The sequence below is a fragment of the Ambystoma mexicanum genome, chromosome 11 (genome assembly GCF_040938575.1).
Source record: "Ambystoma mexicanum isolate Mex_15411 chromosome 11, UKY_AmexF1_1, whole genome shotgun sequence".
Classification (NCBI taxonomy): Eukaryota; Metazoa; Chordata; class Amphibia; order Caudata; family Ambystomatidae; genus Ambystoma; species Ambystoma mexicanum.
In genome coordinates, this window is record NC_090934.1 from 179147321 (window position 1) to 179165856 (window position 18536).

Here is an 18536-nt window from a genome sequence, read left to right on the forward strand (position 1 = left end):
GGTCTAACAGTTCCTTCGGTGCAACATCAACTGCCCTTTGTCAAAGAATTACCAGAAGTGCCAGCGCTTGGGCTTTGAATTCCTAAAGTTAGATTAAGGGGATTAAGTTTTCCAGTTATGAATGGGATTTCATAGAGAGCATTTTCTGCTCACTTCCATGCCACGCTAAACACTGGTCGGTCCAGCCGATCACTACTTGATAGATACACTTATTTGTCCCTGTGGCAAAGGAGAGTGAAAACGGAAAGCCTCCAGTGATTGCTAAAGGATGCTGGGCTGGCACTTGGAGTTGCAACTCCCCTGCTACTCATTCTGTTCAACGGTAATGAAGCAAAATGCTTGCGATCTCAGCTCCTACCACCAATAGGTCTGGCACCAATAGACAAATGCAAGGAGTTAAGACAAACGGAAAGGGGAGGCAAGCAAAATTACAGCAAAGCAGTCCATTATACTACCCTCAATCAGGACCCTAAACTTTAAAGAAAGGAGCCCGGTTGAGGCATTCAGCACAGCAGAAACCTGGTCAACACGGCAGTACCCATAAAAGAACAAGAGACCCATGGAAAAACTCATGCACCCTTGCTGGGTTCATGTCAGGAATCATAAGTGGATAATCGTAGGGCAGCCAATATTAGGCTATGATACTGTGATACTTTAGGCTCTCATGTACCAAGAAAAATAATCATCCGTGGATTTCAAGGCGCAACTGATTTTGTCCCTGAAGGGACCAATATCGCTAACAAGGGACCAGAAATAACCAGAAATCGTGGTATAGCTGGTACAAAGAGCCATTGTTGAAAGAAAATGCAGCAGATGGCTCTTCCCTGGTGCAATGTTAGTAGTCTATAAAGAAGTCAATCTTCTCCTAGAGGATAGACCCCTTGCTGCACTTCTGCTAAAGGTGGATCCAGTGGTACTGCAGTGCAAAATCAGTCAGTGTTGGGTACAATTCTTCTTTTAGGAATCTTTCCCTCCATATTCTATGACCCCATTTCCCCCCCCCCCCCCATTCGCTTTTTAACCTATCCTGGCATTTTGCTCATTTGTCATGGGGGAAACTATCATTCTTTCAGACTTTTGTCTTTTACTTTTTACCCATTTTGGTAACTTTTCTAACAGTGCCCACAAAATCTTACAATGCACTGCATGGGGATACTTTTGCATCACCCCAGTCTTTCACATTAGGGATTTTTTGGTTACTTTCATGTGCCTAGACACAGGCTGTGGCAGTTACATTTTTACAGTACTCAACAAGGTTTTTTGCTTGTTTTTGGCCATATTGTTTCTTGACCTTCTCCCTGCCTTCTCAGGTCATATGGTCATGCATTTGTCCAGGAAAGCTGCCGTTGTCACATGTTATTTGTGTGTGGACTGTCTGCTCCCACTCTACAAACTATGCATGCATGAGTAAAATCCACAGTGGTCCCTGATTGGCTGAGTGGTGCAGATCCTTGCTATTGGAGGGCCGAGTTTGATCATTCAACTGAATTTAGGATAAGCAGAGTCCTGCAGCAATTCCAGGAGATCAGCGTTTGAGCCATGTATCCTGTGTAGCCAACTGAAGACCAGTGGCAGACTCCTGAAGAGGCCTGGCAACCTTGCCTGCAACTGTCCTGGTAAAGCCCTGCTGGACTGATCTGAGCAGGCCCCCTGTTGTGCTTCGACCCTTGGACTAGTTTGACAAACCGGTCTCCACTTCACGTTCTTCCAGCTTTGAGCCTTCGGAATTGCCTCTGGATGACGCAGTTGATCAACCAGCTCCGATTTGGTCTTCCACGCCACCAGAAGAGTCGCTATTCTGCATTTCCGCTTGGAACTTCGGTGGTCACCAACTTGTTCTACAAGCCGCTTTCCTGCTTTCCCAGCATCAAGGGATCCTGTCCTGGGAGGTCTTCTTCGATCGCCAGTGGAGTGGTACCTGCTTTCATCAGTTTGCGATGACTGTTACTTGTTCTACAAGCCGCTTTCCTGCTTTCCCAGCATCAAGGGATCCTGTCCTGGGAGGTCTTCTTCGATCGCCAGTGGAGTGGTACCTGCTTTCATCAGTTTGCGATGACTGTTACTGGAACATACATCCCTCTTTGTTACTACTACTGGATCCAACGGCAGGTAAATTAAATTTCAGCAACTCCGTCATTTTCGAAAATTGGAATAAGGGTGCCGAGTAATTCAAATAGTTATAGCCAACCTGTCTCCCCTATTAAAATAAATAAATAAATAAAAACTTAGAATAAACATTTGTTTATTCCATTCTTTCACTTTTTAAATGTTTGTTTGAAAAGCTGGTCTAAGATATACAAAAATTATTTCACATGTAAAATCCTTGAGAAGTCCTCTGGAACATTTTCAACACTACAAGAACCTTTTCGAACTTTGTCCGCTCTCCTAAAGGAACTGTGACTTTTGGGCAGACGGCCCTATTCAATTTAGGGATTGGACGCAAAGGGTATTACATGAAAAGTATGCATTTCTACAAAACCTAAGATGATTGCATGTGTTTTATAACAATGTTGTGCAATATCTGCTCGTTTCATGTTTCTAGTGAGTTTTGGATCTATAAACTATTTTTGTACTTCCCTGTCTAACTAGAATCATTGTGTAATTCAGTGTGTGGACTCATTGTGGACCCCCTGACCACACTAGTCACGGGACTAGGCTGTGACACCTCGCCACACTTACCTTGATTGGATTAAGCTAACCTCCGAGTTCCTGTGTTCACTTTAAATCAGGTGGTCTCCTGAAATCTGTCCACCAAGCCCGGTTCTAGGAATCCATTGCACCAGCTGGCTATTTGCTAAGTAGGGGAATTAGACCTTTGGATTTAGAAAGCATTAATGGAAAACTGGATAGCACTGAAAAAAAAAACGTTTAATAGGCATTTTCATGCTCCTCTAGCAGCTTTCTACCAGCAGAGCTTAAACAATTCTAAGGACTCCGAGGTAACGTGTTCTCACTACAAACCATTTGCAGCCAGACACCAGAAAGCAGGTTTCCACGCAAATCAATCTAGATAAAAACAAAGAATGAGGGCAAGTACATGTGGCTTTGAATGGAAGAGTCTGGCTCAGAAAAGCCAGCACACATGTGGTGCAGATTTCTAATTTTTTCTAAGATAAAAATGTAGTCTCCAGTGGGATAAGATGTGGCAGCAATCATCTAGGTTTGGTAACAAATAAGAAATGTATACAAACAATATTATTTAAGCTTTTAAATAAATTAAGTTTTAAGTTTCCACAATCCTGCGTCTGGTGGTATAAAGCGGTATCATACGTTTATGTCAATTTATAGAGTGTTCCCTGCAAAATTTAAATTATTCTTGGCAGATCCCAGTGGTGGTTCCTACCGGGTGAAGGAAAGAAGAGTTTGGCAAGGGCCAGCTTTCTTGTGACCGAGTAAACACTAACACTTCGATTGGTAGAATTTGTAAACTCCTATGCAGGATTATGTAGAACTCCATTCTCTGTCAAGGAAATTGAAAAATAAACATTTTGCACCCGCTATAACACCTACACTGTACTACAAAACAGTTTGCTGCAGATGTAAAACACTTAGTAACAACAATTTGTAAACAATTTTGACAGTTTCAAAATAAAGGGAAATGCATATGCTGCATTTAAGCCATGTTTGTATGAATAGACAATGATAGACAGATTTTAGCCTGCATGTATGTATGTGCTCACTTGAACACATTTTCATAAAGGCTTTAGGTTTATTAAAAATGTAGGCAACCATTTTAGAAGTGCCATTCTTGCAAAATGTTGCAGATTTCAGTTTCATTAAATAGTCTACAGTGCTCTTCTCATTATGAATCTTACTTTGTATGAATTTGACTAATCACAGGTTATCTTTTGAAACCAGGTTTCTTGAAAGAATTACAAATGGAAGAATGTCTTATGACACAATTGAATTTGAAAATTGTAAATGTTTTGAATAGATTTTTGTGTTTTATTGAAATGTTACATGAACAAGAAGTTGTAAATACAATCACATCATGGAACAAATTGCCACGGCTCTTTTACGGGTAAGCCAAACAAATTTTGTAGGGCAGATTTTCAAAAAGGTGTGAAGTTATAACAATTTAAAAAACACAGTTAACCTACTTCTAGGAATGCAAAACATACAGTCAAGTTAATTTTTCAATACATGAAAACTTAAAAATTGTTTTTGTTGGTTTTAATCTCTTAAAACTACTACGACAAAACACTAGCTTTTAATTTATGTACAGCATTCTCCTATGTGGTCTAATCCAAATCCAAAAAGTGTAACTGTCCAAAACAAGGAGGTTCTTGCAAAACCATGATTGAACATTGTTGCCCCCCCTGCCTTATTCAACTGCTAAAATGAATCCTAAAACAATAAAAGCACTGTTTATCCCAAAAAGATTTGGGAATCCTGAAAGCCTAGTAACTTACAAATGCATTAAACGAAAAGGAGAAAAACTCAGGTATGTACAGTATAGTCACACAGTCATCACTAAATGACTGCCAAATCTCTATTTAATTGTGTATACTTTATTTTTTTCTTAAAATAATGCATTTTGCCAATTAGAATTTTGCCAATTTCCAACATTTTGTTCTATTTCCACTGTTGCCCATATGAATCTTGGTAAAATTCCTGGTTGTCATTATTGTAACCATAGTTACCAGAGTAATCACCACCTTGCTGGAGTGGCTGCTGCGCGATGGGTTGAGAGCCCCAGTTCTGGTTGTTGGTCTGGCGGCGTTTAGAATCCGGTTGGGTGTAACCGTCTGCCTTTCTTTTGCCTCCTACGTTGCCCCCACGGTTGCCTCTTGCTCCACGAGCACCACGTCCTCTCTGTTGCTGTGCAGGACCCCCACGCCCACCCCTAGCTCCTCTTGGTGGTCCCATGGGGGCGCCCCTTTGGGAATAGCCGGCTCTACCTCGTGGTGGTGGAGCACCCCGCCCCCTAGGTGGCGGAGGAGCACCTCTTCCTCCCCTTCCTCCTCGTCCTCTAACTGGATAGGCATCGTCATAGCCATAGTAAGGGTCTTCATAGCCACCACGGTAGTCATGGTAATCATAGCCATAGTAATCATCGTAATAATCTTCGTAGCCATAGTAATCTGGGGGGTAGGCATAGCCACCTCTCCCACCACGCCCTCTGCCTCTTACAGGAGGTGGCATTCGAGGCGGAGGGTAGTAGTAATAATCTTCATACCTATTGAGGAAAAGACAAGTGTTAGACAGCCACTAAAATAGGTAATCCTTTCAATATTAATCTAGGATCACAAGCCAATTCTGACAAACTGAGGATATGCATGAACAACCCAAACAAATGGAACACAATCCTGTTACCAAATATAAATTGTTTACTCCATGCATGCTGCAAAAAAGAAAAACGAGACCTGTACATTCACTCATGGTTACTAATGCATGTATAGGGCACACATTACTCATCGTAGCGACATTTTTACTGGTGGTACTTGGATCACAGCCAGTTCCTCAACTAGACCAGCACAACTAAGAGTTAACACCTTAATTCCTGGGTTCTGGGCTAGCCACAATCTGTTCCCATCCCCATTCCATGCCAGTGACGCTGCCCAATTTTTCTCTCAAAAACAGCATAACCCCTTGGGAATGTAACTGGGCAGTCTAGCTGAGGGACTACAGAGTACTAGCAACAGAGCTACAGCTGTGAGCCGCTTGTTCTCACTGGTACATGCAAGCAGTCTTCCTCTAGAACATGGGTCTACAAACTTTGTCACTCCCAGTGTTTTGGACAACCCCCATCAAGCCTAGCCATTTATAGTGAATTGCGTAGGATGATTGGAGTTTTAGTACAAACCATCTGGAGAGCCGCAGGTTGCAAATCCCTGCTCTAGAAGCTCCCTAAGTAGCCATGGACTGCATCATCACAACTGACACCAAACAGAACATTCCAGAGAAGAAATAATCTGGTGAAAGAAGAGCCACTTAAGGAAATGCTCCCATTTGAAACTTTTTACTTTACGATACAAAGAGGATTTAGGTAACTCAAGCATTTTTGAAAATAGCCCTCTCTGAAACAGAGAAATATAATGTCCAACTCTTTAGGGAACTTAAGGAATGACTCCCATTTGTTGCAAAAAAAAAAAAATCATAAAAATGAGGAGACACATAAGAGCAGGAGTCTTTACAAAGACAAGGGAAAAACATTGTACACCAGGATTCTTAAACATTCTTATTCCAACAGAATAGGCAGTGGAAACAAATATGTTGTGCCTTGTAAGAAATGATGTGCTGTGTATATCTGGATAACTGAGGTGGGCGAGCGAATATGCCTGGCTAGTATCTTGCAAAGTAAAATGTTTACCTCTGCATTTAATACCCAACTAAACATGAGGTTATTAGAGGGAAACCGCAAATATATTTCACAAAAGGAATCAGTGTGAGGTTTAAAAATGAGCCACAGAGCCAATTTCCCAAAAAGAACATAGTAAGTATAAAGGCCAAAAGAGACCAGGCCAGACAGAAGATAGAAAACAACTCACTTCCAAATTTCAGAAAGTGGAAGAAAGTCCCCCCAGGTCACCCCTTAAGTAAAGCAAACTATAAACCAATATGGCAAACTGGAGAGACTACTCCAATCCAAGGTTACAAAGTAGATAAAGTCAAAATTCAACTGATCAGACAAGGGAGCCATACACAGCAATGTCTTCTGCTCCTTCTATGGATACGCAGGTGGCCACAGTTTGCAAAGTTGGCCATTTCAATTTAAGGGTACTAAAGATGGTTCTTCCATTTCTGTCATGTCATTTCTGCCCTCCAGTAGTAGCTGCCCTTGTGGTTAGCTGACTAGATGGTTCAAGGTACTTACCTTTAACTCTTGTTCTCCAGCATGGGTCTGGCATGGATTCACATGCTCATGAATATTTCCAGTCATCAGGCTGGGAATCCTCTGTAAAAGAAAAAAGTTTAACTTTCACTCTAAAACTATTTCTCCTCTAAACCAATCAATCACTGTCCTCTGGGTCATACTGCCCCCATCAAGTGACAGTCCTCTCCCTAAGACCCACCTCTGGTAGCCATCTTCAGATTCGGCAAGCACATAAAGTGGCAGCATGACCAAGAAGAGCTGCAGAGGGGCTGGAGGGAGGGTTTGCATGTGAATCCATGCCAGACCCATACTGGAGAACAATAGTTACAGGTAAGTAACTTAAACCTTCTCCAGCATGGGGTCTGGCACGGATTCACATGTTCATGAATAACGAATACACAGCATTACAACCTTACACAACCACGGGAGGTGGCAAGGCTCAACAGAAGCAATTAACTCTTACCTTTGGAACAGACTCACCTCAAATGAACAAGTTGCGTAGCACTGCTTGGCCGACTCCAGACTCCTCCTTGGAATCCCTGTCGAGGAGTAGAACTTTGTGAAGGTGTGCGTGAACCTCCACGTAGCAGCCCTGCAGATGTCTAGCAGAGACCAGACATGAACGCCATCGCTTTGGTGGAGTGGGCTTGCGACGGCCCGGCAGCGGTCGGTTCGTCAACCAATGGCAGTGCATGATGCAGTCGGAGAGCCATCTTGAAATGGAAGCCTTTGACAAGGCCTTCCCATGGTTCACAGGACCAAAGTTCAAACAATTGAGAAGTCTCCTGAAAACTCTTTGTGCGAGTCACGTAGAACTTCAAGGCACGAGCAACGTCCAGTGAATACAAAGCCCTCTCCACCGGCGAAAGGTGGTTTCGGGAAGAAAAGAGGCAACACCAAAGGCTTAAGGTATAATTCTGGCAGAACCTTCGACATGAAAGAGGGCTGCGTACGTAGTACCACCCTCAATCCATGGAAAGTCCAGTATGGTTGATTGCAGGATAGGGCCTCTATCTCACCTACACATCTGGCATAGGTGATGGCCACAAGGAAAGCCGCCTTCCGCGAGAGAAACTTGAGTGTGGCCTGATGCATAGGCTCGAAGGGAGCCTATATGAGACTTGTCAGAACCACATTGAGTTCCCACGCCGGGTCAGGAGCTTTCACCGGCGGGAAGGATCGGAAAAAGCGTTTGAGAAACTACTTGACGAGTCTGTGTGACCACAGTGAGGACCTCCCCGGGGACCTGTTGTAGCGGGAGACAGCCGTCAGATGTACCTTAATGGATGCATGAGCCAGCCCAGCCTTTGCAAAGGACAGCAAGTATGGCAGGCTCTGAGGAGCCGTGGCTCTTAGAGGGGTTATCTTCTGCGACTAGCACCATGTAGCAAAACGCTTCCACTTATGACCGTAGCACTTCAAAGTCGACGACGCCTTGGCCAGGACTCTAAGGCTGCAGGAGCCAAGCCTTCAGGTTCAGCAATCCTGGGTCGTGATGAAGGATTCCACCTCCCTCTCTGTTGCGAAGATCCAGAACTGCCCGCAACTTCACTGGAGGTGCCGCTTACAGGCTGAGAAGGTCCAGATACCAGATCTGCCTCGGCCACACCAGGGCGATTAATATCATCTTGCATTGGAACTGTCCGAGTGTGTTGATGACTCTTAGCAGAAGAGGGAACAAAGGGAACACGCACAGAAACATTTCCCTAAACTCCACAGCTGGTGGAACCCACTGGCAAACTTAAGTCATTTGGAGGTTGCCATCTTCGCAAACAGATCGATCTGGGGTCTCCCGCATTCGACGAACAGGCTCTGATCCTGACGAAGCTCCACTTGTGGCAGGAGCGCAGTTCCCTGCTGAGGGAGTCGGCAATGGTGTTCTGGAGTCTCGCCAGGTGAAGAGGGACAAGGAACATCCTCTGTCCGACAGCCCAGTGCCACAATTCATGGGCCTACTTGGAGAGCGCCGAGGATAGAGTGCCCCCTGCTTCCCGATGTAGAACATGGTGGTGATGTTGTCCGTGAAGATCCGCCTTTCAGAGACTGTAGAACGACGTGAGGGCCAAGAACACCGAAAGGTAGCTCCAGGATGTTGATCTGCAGATTCTTCTCCCCTGGCAGCCACAGACCTGTGACGTGCAGATGTCGGTTCCCCAACCTTCCAAGGAGGCATCCGTGGGGACAGTCTCCTGGTATGGGGGCTTCCGAAACCCTCTGCTGTGGGCGATGTGGGAGTGGACCCACACCACCTTTGCCAGTTGGAACGCCTTGAGGGATTTTTTTCCATGAAACTTCCAGACAACCGTATCCAAAGGGCATCCAGAAATTCTTGTAGTGGTTGCATCTGCAACCTGCAGAGACTGATGAGGTAGATGCAGGACGGCATGGCCAGTAATGACTTAATGGGCTGCACCCTGGCAGTTTGCCAGCGACCCATCCTTGAATGGTTGCTAGCCTCTACACTGAGGGCTACCCCAGACAAGACACTTGAGTCTGGCACTAAGGAACTGAGCGTTCTAAGATGGTGTTAAACAGGACTTCGGATAGTTGACCGAGAATCCCAAATCCGTCAATAGTTGGGACGGTTGCCTTCAACATGTTTGTTCGTTGTATCAGCCAGTTGTCCAGGTATGGGTATACATGCATGCATGTCCTATAGATGGGCTGCCCCTGGTGCTAGGCATTATGTGAACAACAAATGGTAGGGCCTTGAACTGGTAGTGCTGGCCCAGCACCACGAAGCTTAGAAATATCAGATGTTTCTTGTGAATGGGGCTGTGGAAATAGGCGTCCTCCAAGTCAAACATCAAGAAATCCCTTTTTCCAGTTGGCTGAGCACGTGCTGCAACGGGACCACCCTGAATTTTGGGGAATTTAAGTATTTGTTCAGAAGTCGTAAGTTCAGGGTGGGTCTTCAGCCCCCTCTCTTCTTTAAGTATCTGGAATAGACCCGGAGCGGTTGGGGAAGTAGCTCTACCGCCTCTTTTCGTAGCATGGCTCGTACCTCTTCCGGAAGCTGAGGGATGTGCTGCTCCCAGCGGGGTACCAACAGAAGACTAGGATACCTGCTTTGGAACTCCAAGGTGTGCCCCTGGGCGAGAGTGTCCAGCACCCATATGTAGGTGGTGATCTTCCTCCACTTGCTGACAAACCTCATCAGGGGTGCACGAGTGGGTCCAACGTCTTGGCCGGTTCAGGCTTGCTTGGGGGGCAACAGCGATCCTGTTCTCTGCTACCGTAGGCCTGGGAGCGGCCTCTATAGGCTTCTTGCATGGAGGATCGGGAAGGCTGTCTGCAAGACAGACATTTTTTGATGACCTGCTCGATTTTCCCCTGGAGCAGCAAAAAGACAGGCAGTGCTATTGGAGGGTGCTGAGGGAACGGGACATCTCCATATCAGTCTTGATAGCCTGGAGGGACTCGTCAACAGCCTTCCCAAACATTCTCTCCATCGAAGGGCATGTCCAGTACCTTCACCTGGACCTCCTGACGGAACTCCAGAATCGGTCCTAGCTTGTACCATAAGTCCCTGTCGTACCTGGCTTGGATCGCCAAGGCTTTTGCTGCCTTGATCATGGATGCCGCCATGTAAATCACTTTCTTCCCCATTGCATCCATCCTCCCCCACCCCCTCGCTGTCCGGAGGGACTATGATTCAAGATGGGTTAGCCAACTGTTTTCTCGCAGCAGCCGACACCGCCAAGTCCGGCAAAGGCAGCAACCTCAGGCACTTGGTGCGGAGTCTGGCATCCTATACTTCTCCAGCCTATGCACATTGGCTGGAGCCGTCCAAGTGTTCTTTATGAGGGCCAGACCCCCTTTCCAAATATCGTCCAGAAAGGGTACCACCATGATAGTCTTCCTTTTGGGTTCTCGCCTTTGATACAAGAAGCCCTCCTTCTTGGGTTCCTCGGGTACCAACTGGAAGAGCTTGGATGCCCTGAGGATCATGGAGTGGAACGATCCCACCTCATCTAGTAGGGAAACCCTACGATGTTCATACAATTGTGGCGATTCATTGTCCGCTGGGACGAAGTTTTGCCCTCATTCGTAGTCGTGGCTGTATCCAGGTGCGCTGGGGGAGATGGGGCAGACGTGGTGGAGGAGGTTGATATGGGGGCATCAGATGACAATTCCTCTTTCGTCGGTAGGTTGATCGGGGTCCTGGGGCGCTGCAGGAACCGGTGCCGCAGATCACCGACACCAAGGTGTGTAGAGTCGACAGAATGTCCAAGAAAATGTCCCTCGGCACAGAAGGAAAACTAGGCCCTGCGTCATCGTCCACATGGACCATATGCATGGACTCTTGATCCTAGTCGTTTGTGGACAAAACCTCCATAGTTTGAGCGATGACCTGGGAGGACTGTTTTGGGGTCTGAACCGGGTCCTGGTTCGGTGCCTTAACTCCTTCTGGGATGCCTGCAGCCATTGCCAAGGCCTCTACGGCGGTGTTGCGCCATGGGGGCAAGGGACATTTTCTGCGCTGCGGGTGCCACCCTCGTAGGATCAGTGCCCGTAGCTTTCGTTGTAGTGTTAGCAGTCGTTCACTAAGACTTTCACTGTGCCGGTTGAGCCTGCCTGGGCTGCGCAGCCTTCTCCTCCACCCTTGGCTCATCAGATGTCTCCCGTAGCTTTGCCGGGGTGGATGACTTCCTCTTCGAAAAAGAGCTTGATGGTAGGCTGATGTCGATCGCAGCGCAATAGCCATCTTGGGACCCGCATCAGCGGCGAACCCGGTGGCTTCAGACTTGCAGATCTTGACCTTATCTTGGACTGCTACGGATGGAGCGACCTCAAAGGACTTAGAAGACAGCTCCAGAGACTGGCTGGTCCTGGACGAGGCATGACCCTGCTCGGAGCATGGGTCAGAGGCCTTGTTAGAGTTCAGCCATGCCGCCAGCCTACTAGGCCGGTCTTCTTAGAGAAACCTTGGCATATCTCGCACTCTTCCTCATTATGGTCCGGGTGTAGGCAGTAGCAGCATTATAGATGCTTGTCTTCCACAAACATTCCGTAGCCAGCATTTGAAGCAGGGCCTGAATAGGGACCCCTTCTCCGCCATGGTCGGAGGGCAAGATGGCCTACAATTTATTTTACATTTTTAAAGCGCTCATACAGCCCGCGGGCATCGAGGCGCTGTTACAGGAATTGTTTTTTGTTGCGCAATTGTTTTTTGTCTTCGTTACAGATTTATAACACGCTTAAACACCCAGAGGTTTCTAAGCGCGGACCAGGGGATCGAACCGGTGTTGCTTCAGGTCGTCTTGCTTCCAAGGCGCGCACGTTGCCGCTGAGCTATCCTCCCGGGACACAATCTTCACCCTTGGTGGGTATGGAGCTTCACTGACAACGGATCACTGTTGCCGGCAGATGAGGAAAAGAGCACACAGGCTCGTTGGAACAAAAATGTAACCTTTTTCGTTGAGAAACATACAAATAGCTCGGAGAGCAAACTCAAGCACTCCCAGCACTGAATTGTGCGGTAAAAATCTGAAGATGGCTGCCACAGGCAGAGCTTAGGGAGAAGACTGTCATTGGATGGGGCAGTATGACCCAGGACACAGCGATTTGTTTAGAGGAGAACACGTTACTTCTTACCTGGTAAAGTTCTTTCGAAGGGATGTTCCTTCGACGTATTCCTTATCTTAGATAATTCGTCTCCAGCTTGCTGGCCTCGGAAATATTTTCTCTGTAGAGGGCGCTGCGCATCGACGTCCGCCGAGTTAGTGTCCCTCGACAGCCACTGTATCGGCACCAACGTCACCATGCCCATAAATAGCGACGCGCGGCGTCCGTTGCTCAGTTCCGTTTTTTAGCATAAGATAAGTCTTGCATGAATTGGCTATTGACCTTTAAGGAGCGTGAGCTGCAACCACAAAGGAAGCATTACTTTGGGGATGGATGGGAGGGGCGATAAGGAATACGTCGGAGGAACATCCCATCGAAACAACGTTACCAGGTAAGAAGTAACTTGTTCTTCGAAGGGATTGTGTCCTCCGACGTATTCCTCATCTTAGATAGACTCCCATAGCAGTGGCATGTAATTGGAGGTGGGAGTAAGAATGTCATGTATCCCTTTTAGGAATGAACCGAATGTAATACGGCTTTGCCAAATCTGGTCTATTGACTAGCGGAGGAATCCAGGTTGTAAAATCTTGTGAATGTATGTGCAGACGACCATGTGGCATCCGCACAAATGTCTCGGACCGGTACCCCTCTTTGGAGGGCCGAAGAGGCTGCGATACCCCTGGTTGAATGAGCCCTAAGATTTTGAGGAGGCTCTTTCCCTGCCAGTTTGTAACATTCCAGAATGGCCAAAATAAGCCACCCGGAAATGGTCTGTTTTGTTATGGGTAGTCCCAACTTGTGACCCGAGTAGCCTACAAACAGTTGGTCTGCTTGCCTAATCCTAGCCAGTCTGCTGATGTAAAAGGTTAGAGCTCGTCTTGGGTCCAGCCTATGTAGCCTTTCTTCCTCTTTCCCCGGATGAGGAGGAGGGTAGAACGAAGGTAAGGTCATTTTCTGAGTGATGTGAAATTCAGAAACCACCTTTGGGAGGAAATTAGGCTTCACCTGTAGGACAACTTTGTCCTTATGGAAAATTGCATGGGGGGGTTTACAAGATAGATCCTGTAATTCGCTCACCCTCCTAGCAGATGTTAGTGCTACCAATAGGACAGTTTTAAGAGTGAGAAATCTCAGCGAACAAGAGTGGAGTGGTTCGAAGGGAGTACCCATTAGGAAATTTAAGACTAAATTTTAGTCCCACAAGGGAACTTGGAATGGTCTTGGAGGATAAACATTAGTTCATCCCTTGAGAAATTGTATTACTAAGGGTAGTTTGAAATACGAGGGTTCCTCTGCAGTGCGCTTGAAGATTGATAGCGCCGCGAGATAGCCTTTTACAGTGCCAACTTGAAGGCCTGAGTTTGCCAAGTAGAGTAGAAATGATAACACCGTTGGTGTACTGCATGAAAAAGTGTCAATATTGTCCTCTCTACACCAGCTGCAAAATTTGTTCCAACGGCAGCGGTATAGAGACTTTGTTGCTGGCCTTCTGGCCGAAAGCAACACCTCCATGACGTCATCAGAAAGGTCCCAATCCTTGTACCTCAACCTTTCAGAAGCCAAGCATGAAGGTTGAGGGTTCTTATGTCTGGATGGAGAACCGGACCTCCCTTCTGCGAGAGAAGATTCTCTTTGAGTGAAAGACTGATTGGAGGGCAGATGGACATATTCAGAAGGTCCGGGTACCACGTTCTCTTGGCGCAGTCCGGGGCAATTAGGATCATGGTTTTCCGGAATCTTCTCAACCTCCTGATCATTTGAGGAATAACAGGGACTGGTGGAAACGCGTAAAGGAGTGGAAACTCCCAGTCCACTACGAACGCGTCCCCTAGAGCTCCTCTCGGGGGAAATTCCCTTGAACAGAACAGATCGCACTTCCTGTTGGTACTGGTGGCGAACAGATCCACCTGAGGGGTTCCCCAAAAGGCGAAGATCTCTTGAAGGACTTCCTGAGCTAGCTCCCACTCGTGGGAGACTCTGCTCTGCCTGCTCACAGTGTTCGCTGTCAAGTTCCTCTCTCCGTCTAGGTGGACTGCCGATAGAGAGATTCCTTCCTGAATTGCCCAAAACCAGAGCTGCATTGCCTCTCTGCACAGTGGCCCTACGCCGCCTCTTTTGTTGAGGTAGTGCATGGCCACCGTGTTGTCCGTCATTATCAGGACATTTCTCCCCTGTACTGATGGCAGGAAATCTTTCAGCGCTAGTCTGATCGCTCTCAGATCTAATAGGTTGATGTGTAGTCTGGACTCCGATGGAGACCGACCGCTAATGATCAAGTCGTTGGCATGGGCTCCCCACCCCGTGAGTGAGGTGTCTGTGACTACTGTTATCTCCGGCCATGGTTGCCAAAACAGTTTTTTCAAGATGTTCTCTGGATAGTCCCACCATTGAAGGTCGTGGGCTACCTTGTCCGGAAGAGATCTGTCATTCTTCCCAAGTATTGCGACCACTGGCTTCTTAGTGCCCACTGGAGAGATCACATTCTCAGGCGAGCCTCTGGCACAAGGAAGATGCAGGATGCCATGAGGCCTAGCAATCTCAAAAAGTCAAAAGCTGGGAGATGTTGGGCATTTTGAAACTTGTTGACCATCTGCAGAATATCTTGAGCCCTCACCTCTGGTGGCGAGGCTTTTCCCAGGGAAGTGCCCAGGACCGCTCCGATGAACTGGAGTCTCTGTGATGGCATCATCTCCGACTTCTTTAAATTGAGGGAGAAGCCCAGTTTGTGAAGGAAGCGGCAGACAATCTAGCTGGATCTGAGCTTGTTCCGAAGATACAGCTCTGATCAGCCAATCGTCCAGGTAGGGGTAGACGTGGATCCCTTCCCTCCTTAGACTCGCAGCCACTACCGACATTAGCTTGGTGAAGACACTCGGGGCGGAGGTCAGCCCAAATGGCAGAACTCGAAATTGATAATGAGAGCCGCCAATTGCGAACCTCAGGTATTTCCTGTGTTTGAGATGGATTGGCACATGGAAATAAGCATCCTGGAGGCCCAGAGATACCAGCCAGTCCTGGATCTGTAGGGCCTGAAGGATCTGAGAGAGTGTTACGGGAATTGAACAAGTTCCTCAGGAAGGACAAGTTCAAGATGGTAAGTCCAAGATGGGTCTCAGTCCTCCGTCCTCCTTCGGTATGAGAAAGTAGGGGGAGTACCAGTCCTTGTTCCTCTGCGCTACAGGTACCGGTTCTATGGCACCTTTCTCTAGCAGGTCTACAATTTGCTGCAAGGGGAGCGGATCTGGAACTTAGAGCTGTGCCCCGGTGGATGACTGAGGGATGCGTGGAAAGGGTAGGCAGTAACCTTGGGCAACTGTCTCCAATACCCAAGCATCTGACATAATAGCCTGCCATTCTGTCAGATGGTGAGTTAACCGGCCCCCTACCGGTGTTGTGTGGAAAGACCCAAGAGTGGTTTTGGAGCAGCTGATGCAGATGCCGAGGGTAAAGAGGCACCTGCTGCGGCCTTGGTACTTTTGACCAGTCCACCTCAGGTGGATCTCCTTTGGCCCCTTTGAGCCGGCTGTCCTCTGCCTTTCCCGAATGCGGAATAATAGCGAAAGGACTTTCCTCTCCTAGAGGTTCCCGAGGGGCGAAAAGGAGTTTGGCGGATTGCAGCGCCTAAAGATTTTGCAGCTGCTTTAGATGTTTGCAACTTTTCCAGACTGTCATCAGCCTTTTTACCGAATAAAGAGCCGCCAAAGGGCATATTCAAAAGTCCGGTCTGTACATCTGGAGCAAAGCCCTACTTACGTAACCACGCATGCCTGCGGATTGTAGTACTTGCCGCCATGGCCCTGCTGATACTGTCAGCGGACTCGATGCCAGTTTGAAGAGATTCGTACATGGCATCTTTGCCATCTTTAATGTTGTTAAGGAAGGCTTCCCTTTCATCTCCTTCCGGTATGCAGTCAGCCGCTGATGAAGCACACTCCCACAGTGTGTGACTAAATCTGGCGAGCGTATAAGTGGCTTTGATGGACTTCAACGCCATACTACAAGCAGAAGGAACAAGTTACTTACCTGTAACTGTTCTCCAGCATGGGTCTGGCACTGATTCACATGCTCATGAATATTCCCCGTCGTCAGGCTGGGAATCCTCGGTAAAGAAAAAAAATCAGTATCAGTTTCGTTTCTGATCTGTCTTTCGTAGTAGTAACCAATCACTGATCTCTGCGTCATACTGACCACAGCCAATGACTGCCATCTCCCTAAGCCCCGCCTCTGGCAGCCATCTTCAGATTTGCTAGCACGTGAAGTGGCAGTATGACCAAGTGAAGAGCCGCAGAGGGGTAGGCGGGAGGGTTCGCATGTGAATCCATGCCAGACCCATGCTGGAGAACAACAGTTACAGGTAAGTAATTTGTTCCTTCTCCAGCATGGGGTCTGGCATGGATTCACATGCTCATGAATGTAAGAATACATAGCAGTACACACATGCACAACCACGGGAGGTGGCAAAGGCTCAACATTAAGCAATATAACAACTCAACATTAAGCATCTCTTACCTCCTCACCAAGCTCACCTTAAGCGAACAGGTTGCGCAGCACTGCTTGGCCGACCCTGGACTCCTCCCTGGAATCCCGATCGACGCAGTAGAAGCTTGTGAAGGTGTGCGTCGACCTCCACGTAGCAGTTAGGAATGCCGTAGTAGCAGCGATCGCTCTGGTCGAATGGGCTCTCGGACGGCCTGGCAGCGGTCGGTTAGCCAACCGGTGGCAATGCATGATGCAGCCGGAGAGCCATCTGGAAATAGAAGACGAGAGAGCCTTCCCTTGATTCACAGGTCCAAAGTTCACAAACAGCTGTGATGTCCTCCGAAAACTCTTCGTGCGGTCCACGTAGAACTTCCGCGCTCTAGCCACATCCAGCGAGTGCAAAGTCCTCTCGGCCGGCGAGGAAGGAGACTGGAAGAAAACAGGTAACACCAGGGGCTCGTTAAGATGGAAGTCCGAAGGCACCTTCGGCATAAAGGAGGGGTGCGTCCTAAGCACCACCCTCGAGGCATGGAAAGTCAAGTACGGTGCTTTGCAGGATAGGGCCTGGATCTCTCCCACTCGTCGTGCGGAGGTAATGGCCACCAGGAATGCAGTCTTCCACGACACAAACTTCATCGGTGCGGAGTGCATCGGTTCGAATGGGGGGCCCCATGAGCCTAGTCAGCACCACGTTAAGTTCCCACGCTGGGGCCTTCACCGGCGGGAACGACCGGAACAGTCCTTTCATAAACTCTTTCACCAGTCGATGGGACCACAGGGACGTCGGTCCTGTGGTTCTGGTATATTTGGAGATCGCCGCCAGATGAATCTTAATGGAGGCATGGGCTAGCCCAGCCTTTGCCAGCGATAGCAGGTACGGCAGCACCTGAGGGGCCGTAATCCGTAGGGGGTTGATCTTCTGTGCTCGGCACCAGATAGAGAACCTCTTCCACTTGTGACCGTAGCATTTGAGAGTCGAGGACGCCCTGGCCTTTGCAAGAACCTCTCTGCAGTCGGCCGGTATATCGTACCCTCCAAACTCTAGCGCTGCAGGAGCCAAGCCTGCAGGTTCAGCGACGCCGGGTCGTGGTGGAAGATGGCGCCTCCTACTCTGGAGAGAAGATCCGCGTCCGCCGACAGCTTGATGGATGGGGACATTGACAAGTCCAGAAGGTCCGGGAACCAGATCTGCCTCGGCCACGCCGGTGCGACGAGGATCATCCTGCACCTGGACCTCTTGAGCTGGTTGATGAGTCGAAGCAGCAACGGCAACGGAGGGAACGCATACAGGTATAGGCCGTCCCAGGGGAACGAGAACACATCGCCCATGCTTCTCGGCTGGGGAAACTTGCTGGCGCACCTCTGGCACTTAGAGTTCGTCGCTGTTGCGAACAGGTCGATTTGGGGTTTGCCCCATCGTCGGAAGAGTTGATCCACCTGATCCTGGCGCAGCTCCCACTCGTGACACGCGCGCAGCTCCCTGCTGAGCGAGTCGGCGATGGGGTTTCTTTCTCCTGCCAGGTGGAAGGGAACCAGGAACATCCCCTGAGCGACCGCCCAGTGCCACAGATCCTGTGCCTCCTTGGATAGGGCTGGGGATCTGGTACCTCCCTGCTTCCGTATGTAAAACATTGTCGTGGTGTTGTCCGTGAAGATCCGCACCACCTTGCCC

At 48.3% G+C, this 18536-nt stretch overlaps 1 protein-coding gene across 3 annotated transcripts in view; it reads right to left on the reverse strand.

The window, feature by feature from the left end:
* Positions 1-3922: 3922 nt before the first annotated feature.
* Positions 3923-18536, reverse strand: part of HNRNPR (heterogeneous nuclear ribonucleoprotein R) — an 872346-nt gene continuing 857732 nt past the window's right edge. For all 3 annotated transcript variants that reach the window (XM_069622744.1, XM_069622746.1, XM_069622745.1), the window contains one exon: positions 3923-5179. In XM_069622744.1, the coding sequence (XP_069478845.1) occupies positions 4576-5179 (604 nt within the window). In that variant the 3' untranslated portion in view covers positions 3923-4575. The remainder of the gene's footprint in view (positions 5180-18536) is intronic.